This window comes from Nanorana parkeri, unplaced genomic scaffold (assembly GCF_000935625.1).
Source record: "Nanorana parkeri isolate BGI_ZX_2015 unplaced genomic scaffold, ASM93562v1 scaffold2388, whole genome shotgun sequence".
Classification (NCBI taxonomy): domain Eukaryota; kingdom Metazoa; phylum Chordata; class Amphibia; order Anura; family Dicroglossidae; genus Nanorana; species Nanorana parkeri.
Window position 1 is genome coordinate 43,592 of NW_017308656.1, and position 10,931 is coordinate 54,522.

General features: G+C 46.5%; 1 protein-coding gene across 1 annotated transcript in view; it reads right to left on the reverse strand.

The window, feature by feature from the left end:
* LOC108801565 overlaps window positions 1–10,931 on the reverse strand; it is a 43,215-nt gene that overhangs the window by 21,801 nt on the left and 10,483 nt on the right. Inside the window, 2 exon segments of the mRNA XM_018573456.1 lie at window positions 458–1,400; window positions 7,075–8,216. Of these exon segments, the coding sequence (XP_018428958.1) occupies window positions 458–1,400; window positions 7,075–8,216 (2,085 nt within the window).

The window sequence follows — 10,931 nt, forward strand, 5'->3', positions numbered from 1 at the left end:
CCCCGGAGAATGGGGAGCTCGTTGGGTTCCAATCATCCCCGGGTATTCTTCTATCTCTTGAGTTCCCGGGTCATACATATACCCACTGAGCCCATTACGAGGAGCTCCTACTCTCCATGTTGGATATTTATTTCATATTGTGGAGAATGTAAAAAGAGAAATGAAGACACCCCAATGTGGGGGATAAGAGAGCTGGGAACTGGAGAAGATCTCACCACTGGATCCTCCAAAAGAGACTCAACCCAACAGACTCCACTGAGACTTGATGTCACATTTTTAAGGAAGTATCCCTTTATGCACTCATTGTTATCAGACATTTCTTCTACACTTCCACCTGTTACATTCCCCAGTACATTTCCCCGACCGTGTCAGCAGCCTCTCTGTTGTCGTATTAGATTGCTTTATATTGAAAACATTGACACTCTGAGCATGAAAAACAGTCCTCCTAATTGTGAACTTTTTGGTGTTGAACAAGGCCTCCTTTCTGAAAGAAACCTTTTCCGCACAATGAGCATGAATAAGGGCGCTCGCCCGTGTGACTTCTCTGGTGTACAGCAAGCGCCGTTTTCATAATGAAACCTTTACCGCACACTGAACACGAATGAGGACGCTCGCCTGTGTGAAGTTTCTGGTGTACACCAAGTGCTCCCTTCTGAGTAAAACATTTTCCACACACAGAGCACGAAAAAGGGCGCTCACCCGTGTGGATTCTCTGATGTATTAGAAGTTGCGCTTTCTCACCGAAACCTTTTCCGCACACTGAGCATGAAAAAGGCCGCTCACCTGTATGAATTTTCTGATGTGAAACAAGGCCTCCTCTGTGAGTGAAAGATTTCCCGCACTCTGAACACGAATAAGGACGCTCACCTGTGTGACTTCTCTGGTGGGAAACAAGGTCTCCTTTGCGACTGAAACATTTTCTGCACTCTGAGCATGAAAAAGGACGCTCATCCATGTGAATTTTCTGGTGTGAAACAAGGCCTCCTCTGTAAGTGAAACGTTTCCCACAATCTGAACATGAATAAGGACGCTCAGCTGTGTGACATCTCTGGTGTTGAAGAAGAGTCTTTTTCAAAATGAAACTTTTTCCACACACTGAGCATGAATTAGGGCGCTCACCTGTGTGACTTCTCTGGTGTTTAAGAAGGTCTGATTTCGCGGTGAAAGAAAACCCGCACTCTAAACATAAAAATGGACGCTCTCCCGTGTGAATTTTCTGGTGCTGAGTAAGGTTTCCTTTTTGAGTAAAACTTTTCCCGCACTCCGAACACGAGTAAGGACGCTCACCCGTGTGATTTCTCCGGTGCAGAAGAAGGCTGCCGTTGTGATTGAAACATTTCCCGCACTCTGAACATGAGAAAGGAAGTTCGCCCGTGTGAATTCTCTGGTGTCTAACAAGGCTTCCTTTCAAAGTGAAACATTTCCCACACTCTGAGCATGAGAAAGGACGCTCACTTGTATGACTTTTCTGGTGTATCAGTAAGTATTTGTTTTTGGTGAAAGATATCCCACACACTGAGCATGACAATGAACTCTCTCCTGTGTGATCTCCTTCATGGCTTGTAGAAGATTCCTTGAGTTTGGATGGATCTGTTGATCTCTCCGCACTCCGAGATCTCAGATGGATATCTGGAGTACCAGTCTGTGATTGATCAGAAGGTTCCTCAGGATTAGACGGATCCATTGTTGTCTCTGCATGGGAAGGTCTGTGATATCTATTATGAGTAATGGGATTCACTCCCGGAGAATGTGGTGTGACGTCATTAACTTCTGGAGATAACACAAGATGTCCCTCAGAGGTGTTCCTGTTCCTGGCACAGAGTCCATCTGTAGGAGAGAAAGATCCAAATATAATGTTACAGATCCGTTTCATGTCTCACATTCCGGAGTCATATATGGGGGTCCAGAACTCAACACATTCACCGAGCTCTGCCATGGGATTGGGAGCATAATGAAAATGTGAATCATTTCAGCATGTAGTGTTTATAACTTACTTGTGTACAGAAGTCCAGAAGATTCCTCCTGTTCACGTCTCGTAGGCTCATCCTCCCCCATAGGCCGCTGAGCTCCACCCACCAACGTCCCTTCTTCTTCCTCTTTAATGTCTTTCTGCTTTTGACCCTAAAAATGATAGAAAACATTTCCAAAAAGAGATTACGTAGAAGAATGTCCTCTCTGACCTCAGAATGATTGAGCCCCCGTCCTTCAGATCCACTGACCTGATCATGGCGGGGGACGGTGAGATCTTCCTGGGTGGGGTCCCGGGAATACAGAGGACGGGGACATCTCTCTGGTGGGTTCCTCTTACTGGATCCATCTGTAGGAAACACACACACTGACTGAATACATTGTTTCTATGTGTGTATCAGATGATGGGGGATGTAGGCGGAGCCTCCGTACTGCTCTCTCCTCTTACCCGGTGATGTGAGGGGCGGGGCATTCTCCATCACCACGTCCTTGTAGAGATCCCGGTGTCCTTCTAGATACTCCCACTCCTCCATGGAGAGATAGACAGAGACATCCTGACACCTTATAGGAACCTGACACACACAATGATACCGTCACCACCCAGACACGCCCCTTGTCTGTTCCTGGATCATGCCCCAGAATCCCCGGCACCGCTCACCTCTCCCGTCACCACCCAGACACACCCCTTGTCTGTTCCTGGATCATGTCCCAGAATCCCCGGCACCTCTCCCATCACCACCCAGACACGCCCCTTGTCTGTTCCTGGATCATGTCCCAGAATCCCCGGCACCGCTCACCTCTCCCGTCACCACCCAGACACACCCCTTGTCTGTTCCTGGATCATGTCCCAGAATTCCCGGCACCGCTCACCTCTCCTGTCAGCAGCTCCATCATCTTCTTGGTGGCTTCTAGAATCTTCTTTTCTTTTCTCTCAGGCGTCATGGAGAGAGTTGGTAGCACTTTGATGTGTGGTGTCTCATGAAGACATCTGCTGGGTGTTAATGGATCACCAGATATTTTCTTCACTACTTTATAATCCTGAGTATAGAGAGAAAGGAACAATTATAGTGACAGATTTCCCAGAATCCTCCTCACCTATTTGGTCAGGTCTGTGGTTTATTTCCATGATGTCATGTGACCTTCTAGAATCCTCCTCACCTCTCCGGTCAACAAGTAGATGATCTCCAGGGTGAGGTCCAATATCCTCTCGGTCACGTGACTTTGGTCCTCATCCATTCTTATTGATGAGGTCCTGTGACCTATTTAGGTATTTCCTCCCTGTAGACAAATAATAAACTGAGAATTATCTGGACTGTACCGGGATGAATGATGTCTACACAGAGTTCCTCCCTAGTTCTCCATCATGTTCCTCCATAGTTCTCCATCATGTTCCTCCATAGTTGTCCGTCATGTTCCTCGATAGTTCTCCATAATGTTTCTCCATAGTAATGTTCCTCCATAGTCTTCCATAATGTTGCTCCATAGTTCTCCATCATGTTCCTCCATAGTTCTCTGTAATGTTTCTCCATAGTAATGTTCCTCCATAGTCTTCCATAATGTTCCTCCATAGTCTTCCATAATGTTCCTCCATAGTTCTCCATCATGTTCCTCCATAGTTCTCCGTAATGTTCCTCCATAGTTCTCCGTAATGTTTCTCCATAGTAATGTTCCTCCATAGTCTTCCATAATGTTCCTCCATAGTTCTCCGTAATGTTCCTCCATAGTTCTCCGTAATGTTCCTCCATAGTTCTCCGTAATGTTCCTCCATAGTTCTCCATCATGTTCCTCCATAGTTCTCTGTAATGTTTCTCCATAGTAATGTTCCTCCATAGTCTTCCATAATGTTCCTCCATAGTCTTCCATAATGTTCCTCCATAGTTCTCCATCATGTTCCTCCATAGTTCTCCATAATGTTCCTCCATAGTTCTCCGTAATCTTCCTCCATCGTTCTCTGTAATGTTCCTCCATAGTTCTCCATCATGTTCCTCCATAGTTCTCCATCATGTTCCTCCATAGTTCTCCATCATGTTCCTCCCTAGTTCTGATACCTCAGATGGCTTCATATACTATATAACAGGTCTAATTTGTCAATATAACTGGAAGAAACCCGTAGGTTGCCTTTAATGAGTAATTGTAGGCCAAACATTGTAAAGCGATAAGAGCCAACAAACCCGAGACTTCATGGAATACGGATAAATGGCTCTATTTTTGGGATATATCTAAAATATTACCAATAAACACCAAATATACATATATTACCTCCTCTGCTGCCAGTTCCAGCAATATCTCCTCTCTACTTCCTCTCGACTCACCTCTCACCTGGAACTTCCTATTTATAGGTGACATCACTTCCTGTCTGTTCCTCATTATCACTGCGTTCCCACTGACAATATTTGGGATTGCCTATTGGAGGAGAATATAAAATCTGCAGCTCACGTTGTAATAAAAGAATCCATACCGGACCCTCATAAAAGATAAGGGTGTGGTATTGGGCTTTGCCCTAGAATCCATTCCAGACCTTCATGAAGGATAAGTGTCTGGTATTGGGGTTTGCCCTAGAATCCATACCGGACCTTCATGAAGGATAAGGGTCTGGTATTGGGGTTTGCCCTAGAATCCATACCGGACCTTCATAAAGGATAAGGGTCTGGTATTTGGGGTTTGCACTAAAATCCATTCCAGACCTTCATAAAGGATAAGTGTCTGGTATTGGGGTTTGCACTAAAATCCCTACTGGAACCTCAAAGGATAAGGATCTGGTATTGGGGTTTGCCCTAGAATCCATACCGGACCTTCTTGAAGGATAAGGGGCTGGTATTGGGGTTTGCACTAAAATCCATTCCAGACCTTCATGAAGGATAAGGGTCTGGTATTGGGGTTTGCCCTAGAATCCATTCCAGACCTTCATAAAGGATAAGTGTCTGGTATTGGGGTTTGCACTAAAATCCATACTGGAACCTCAAAGGATAAGGATCTGGTATTGGGGTTTGCCCTAGAATCCATACCGGACCTTCTTGAAGGATAAGGGGCTGGTATTGGGGTTTGCACTAAAATCCATACCGGACCCTCATAAAGGATAAGGGTCTGGTATTGGGGTTTGCCCTAAAATCCATACCGGACCCTCATAAAGGATAAGTGTGTGATATTGGGGTTTGCCCTAGAATCCATACCGGACCTTCTTGAAGGATAAGGGTCTGGTATTGGGGTTTGCCCTAGAATCCATACCGGACCTTCTTGAAGGATAAGGGTCTGGTATTGGGGTTTGCCCTAAACTGTCACTGCCGAAATGGATCTTTCTGAGACTCATTCATACTGAGGATCCAGAGCAATGGTGTGGAGAAGGTCTCTTCCCCAAATCTACATCAATGTATGGGGGAGGGGTGTTATTATTGAAGAGGGTGACCCATCGTGGGACAAAGAAGAGAGAGGACCCTTAGGACTATTGCTGGCCCTCTAGTACTAAACTGGTGAAAGGTGGGAGGTCATCTGTAAATTGGTTCCTAGGTGATGAATTCGGTGTAACTACTTCCAGGAGGGGAGATCAATTACACACGCACAGCCCTTAGTTACACTCAACACACTTCATACCTGTGTGATGCCCACAGGAACTACTGGCAAGCAGAGATGTCCCCTCAAGCTTCTCGGGGGGTGTCAGTCACTGTTACTGAGTCCTCGGTGGTGCACACAACTTCCATAGAGCCAGTTTTATCTGTATAAGAAAGATTTATCTACAGAGCTCACTATTACTAGTGTACAGATGAAAGTGAAAGTGAAACTGCAGGCGAAGCATTTTTTTTCTGGACGTTGGAAACCCCTGGAGATTTTCCTTTCATTTATGTCCATCTGAGATCTCTCCACGTATGTTTTAGTATAGCTGGGAATGGTTAGATTTTTGTTTAGTGTGTCTGCATCCTTTCCTGTCCTGGGTCTGTATGCCCGCTGTGCTCATTATGAGGGGCTCCCCCCATCCCTGTGCTGAGTTCCCGGGTCTGTACACCCGCTGTGCCCATTATGAGGAGCCCCCACCATCCCTGTGCTGAGTTCCCGGGTCTGTACACCTGCTGTGCCCATTATGAGGAGCTCCCACCATCCCTGTGCTGAGTTCCCGGGTCTGTACCCCCGCTGTGCCCATTATGAGGGGCCCCCACCATCCCTGTGCCGAGTTCCCGGGTCTGTACCCCCGCTGTGACCATTATGAGGGAGATTAGGCATCGTAGGTTGAATGGCTTTAAGTGTATGAGTGAGTGAATATCCAGTGACACATGGGACTGAAGTTTCCCGAAACTTCTCTGGTGGGAGGAATACCCTGACCACTCTGGTGTCATGCTGAGGTACTCCAACCAAGAAGATGGCACCAACGTCAACTTCATGAGGTTTAGAATCAACCCAAAGTCCTACTGAGTGTGAATTCTTACAGACAGGTCTGTACCAATGGAGGACTCTCTATGATCTGAGCTCATTCCCATCACCAATGGATGACTCTCTATGACCTGAGCTCATTCCCATCACCAATGGAGGACTCTCTATGAACTGAGCTCATTCCCATCACCAATGGAGGACTCTCTATGAACTACCCCACTCTTCCTGGTGGATACTAACTTTATATTATGAAGGAGAGAAAGGAACTGTAGCAGGCAGAGCTCCACACTGGAGAGATCACCTTTACCAGGAAGTACCCCTTTAATTTTATAGCAAACATGGACCAATTTGCCCCACTTGTGCCACCGTACATGTGACAACATCTTTGGTAGGTGCGTTTACTGGGACTTCCTTTAGGTTTAAAATATTCGCCGCGTCCTGAGAATGAAGAATAGGCCCCCAATAGAAAGTGTTATCTGGTGTGTAAGTTTTCTTTTCCATATGAAACATTTTCCACACCGTACACATAAAACAAAAAAAGGAGGCTAGCTCGTTTGAATTTCCTGGTGTTTCAGAAGCTTTTCTTTCTCACTGAAACCTTTCCTGCACTCTGAACACGAGAAAGCCTGCTCACTCATGTGAATTCTCTGATGTTTAACAAGCTTTGCATTGTCAGTGAAACTTTTCCCGCACTCTGAACATGAAAAAGGCTTGTCATCCGCGTGAATTCTCTGGTGTTTAGCAAGCTTTGCACTGTCAGTGAAGCCTTTCCCGCACTCTGAACATGAAAAGGGCTTGTCACCCGTGTGAATTCTCTGGTGTTTAACGAGGTCTCCCCTCTGCACAAAAGATTTCGCGCAATCAGAACACGAGAAAGGACGCTCGCCCGTGTGAATTTTCTGGTGTCTGACAAAAGCATTTTTCATTGTGAAACTCTTCCCGCATTCTGAACATGAAAAAGGCTGGCCATCCGTGTGAATTATCTGGTGTTTAACGAGGTCTCCCCTCTCAATAAAAGATTTTGCGCAATCGGAACACGAGAAAGGACGCTCGCCCGTGTGAATTTTCTGGTGTCTGATAAGTGAATTTCTGCGAGTGAAACATTTCCCGCACTCTGGACATGAATAAGGACGCTTGCCTGTGTGGCTTCTTTTGTGTTTACGAAGGTCCCCTCTCAGGATGAAACTTTGCCCGCATTCTGTACATGAATAAGGATGTTCACCTGTGTGACTTTTCTGGTGTTTGCGAAGGTCTGCTGTCTTAATAAAACTTTTCCCGCACTCTGGACATGCATAAGGACTCTTGCCCTTGTGACTTCTTTGGTGTGTAAGAAGTGTTTTTTTCCAACGAAAAGATTTACCACATTCGGTACATGAAAATGGACGCACGCCCGTGTGGGTTTTCTGGTGTCTGAAAAGCTGTCTTCTTTGAACAAAATTTTTCCCGCACTCTGGACATGAATAAGGACGTTCATCTGTGTGATTTCCCTGGTGTGCAACAAGGCTTGTCTTTGAAGTGAAGGATTTTCCGCACTCTGAACATGAAAAAGGACGCTCGCCTGTATGAGTTAGTTTGTGTGAAAGGAAAGCTGCTTTGGAAGTAAAACCTTTTCCACACTCTGGACATGTAAAGGGGTATACACCTGTGTGACTTCTCTGGTGTGACAGAAGGATTTTTTTCTGAGTGAAACCCTTTCCACACTCTGAACATGAAAAAGGACGCTCGCCTGTATGACTTCTTTGGTGTATAAGAAAACCTTGTTTGGAAGCATAACCTTTCCCGCACTCTAGACATGAAAAGGGGCGTTCCCCCGTGTGAGTTCTCTGGTGTCTAAGAAGGTTTGTTTTCTTTGTTAGGATTTTCCCGCACTCTAAACATGTGAAAAGACGCTTTCTCCTTTGACTTCTCTGGTGTACAGAACGGTCTCTGTTTTCAGTCAATGAACGCTCTCCTGTGTGGTCTCCTTCATGTTCTACAGAAACTTCCTCCCGATTAGACGGATCCATTGATGGCTCTGAATGGGAAGGTCGGTGATGTCTATCATAAGTAATGGGATTCACTCCTGGAGAATGTTGTGTGATGTCATTATAATCTGGAGATAACACAAGATGTCCCTCAGAGGTGTTACCGTTCCCGGCACGACGGAGTCCGTCTGTAAGAGAGAAAGATCCAAAAATCATGTTACAGATCCTTTGATGACATTGTAACCGTGAGAATGGAGATGGACCTTCATATGGTGTACAGTATCTCCTCCTCATTGGTTTGTCACATGACGTTATATTGAGGAATGGAGATGGACCTTCATATGGTGTACAGTATCTCCTCATTTGTTGGTCACATGACGTTATATTGAGGAATGGAGATGGACCTTCATATGGTGTACAGTATCTTCTCCTCATTTGTTGGTCACATGACGTTATATTGAGGAATGGAGATGGACCTTCATATGTTTTGGTTCCACATTTAGTGTTTATGACTTACTTGTGTCCGTATGTAGAGAAGATTCCTCCTGTTTATTTTCCATCATCATCTCCCCCTCCTCCATAGACTGCTGAGCTCCACCCACCAACGTCTCTTCTTCTTCCTCTTTATCCTCAACTTTGATGTCTTCCAGTTCTTCATCCTAAACACCAAAGATGATAGAATACATTTGTAAAAAAGCAACAAGAGATGACATAGAAGAATGTTCTCCTGGAACAAACAAGCTCGGTCCCATCTACCTGATCATGGTGGGGGAGGGTGAGATGTTCCTGGATGGAATCCCGGGAATACAGAGGACGGGGACATCTCTCTGGTGGGTTTGTGTCACTGAACGATTCCATCATAATGTCCTTGAAGGGATCTTTGTGTTCTTCTAAAAGCTCCTCCATCACACCAGCCTCCTCCTCCCCCTCTTTTATCTCTTCTTTAACATCATTTTCACACTCACTCTGAATATTGAGAACAATGAGATCAGATGAAATAAAACAACGATTTGGGACGTGTCAAAATGTATCCCCTATTATTTCTCTATTTCACCTCATGAGGGACGGTGAGATCTTCCTGGGTGGGATCCCGGGAGTACAGAGGGCGGGGACATCTCTCTGGTGGGTTCCTCTTACTGGATCCCTCTGTAGGAAACACACACACTGACTGAATACATTGTTTCTATGTGTGTATCAGATGATGGGGGATGTAGGCGGAGCCTCCGTACTGCTCTCTCCTCTTACCCGGTGATGTGAGGGGCGGGGCATTCTCCATCACCACGTCCTTGTAGAGATCCCGGTGTCCTTCTAGATACTCCCACTCCTCCATGGAGAGATAGACAGAGACATCCTGACACCTTATAGGAACCTGACACACACAATGATACAGTCACCACCCAGACACGCCCCTTGTCTGTTCCTGGATCATATCCCAGAATTCCCGGCACCGCCCACCTCTCCCGTCACCACCCAGACACGCCCCTTGTCTGTTCCTGGATCATATCCCAGAATTCCCGGCACCGCCCACCTCTCCCGTCACCACCCAGACACACCCCTTGTCTGTTCCCGGATCATGTCCCAGAATTCCCGGCACCGCTCACCTCTCCCGTCAGCAGCTCCATCATCTTCTTGGTGGCTTCCAGAATCTTCTTCACATGATTTCTCTCGGGTTTCATGGAGTGAGGTGGAGGCACCATGATGGTCACGTGGTCACCAGACTTCACAAGTGGATAATGCTGTAATGAAAGAGAAGCCTGACCACCTTTCTTCCTCAGGCATTAAGCTGACCCGTCCATATCGCTCTCTATATACGGTGCCAATTATCCTGCTATGAGGGCCAAACTCACGGGTCTGCTGAAGACGTGGACTACCTACGGTTCATCCCGAGCAGGCAGAATAGCGGCCATTATAATGACTCTACTGCCCGAGTTTCTCTATCTCTCCCGCCTTTGCCCTCACCCCACCTCATCAGTCGCGGGTCTACATAGCAGAGATCCCAGTCATCTCCTAACAGCGGCCTCCATATCTGCATCTTGTTTACACCCCGACGACTCTCCCCAATGTGAGCCCAAAGTCATACTGGATCCGCCTTCCTCACTCATCCAACCAGAGATCCCAGATCACCTCCACGTGTTCCAAGAGCTCCATTTCTGTTTTATCCTATTGAGAGCTTACAATCTAAAGATTGGGGAGGGGAGGGGCCAGTGATACATGAGGAGGGAGCTGTGTGGGGATGAATTGTCTGAGAACGTGATGGTTGAGCGGTTAGGTTAAGGTGGGATCGGCTTCCCTGAAGAGAAGAGTCTTTAGGGAATGCCTAAAAGCAGTCAGAGTGGGAGATAGACGGACAGTTTGGGGTAAAGAGTTCCAGAGGATGGGAGAGACTCTAGAGAAGTCCTGGAGGCAAGCATGGGAGGAGTTGATGAGGGAGCTGGAAAGCAGGAGGTCTTGTGAAGAGCGGAGGGGACGGTTAGGGTGATACTTTGAAACATGGTTTTTAGATATATACCCGGGGGCGGAGTTGTGGACGGCTTTATAAGTGATTGTTAATATTTTGAATTTTATCCTTTGGGCGGATGGAAGCCAGTGCAGAGATCGGCAGAGGGGGGTGGGGGATAGAAGCCAGTGGAGGGATCGGCA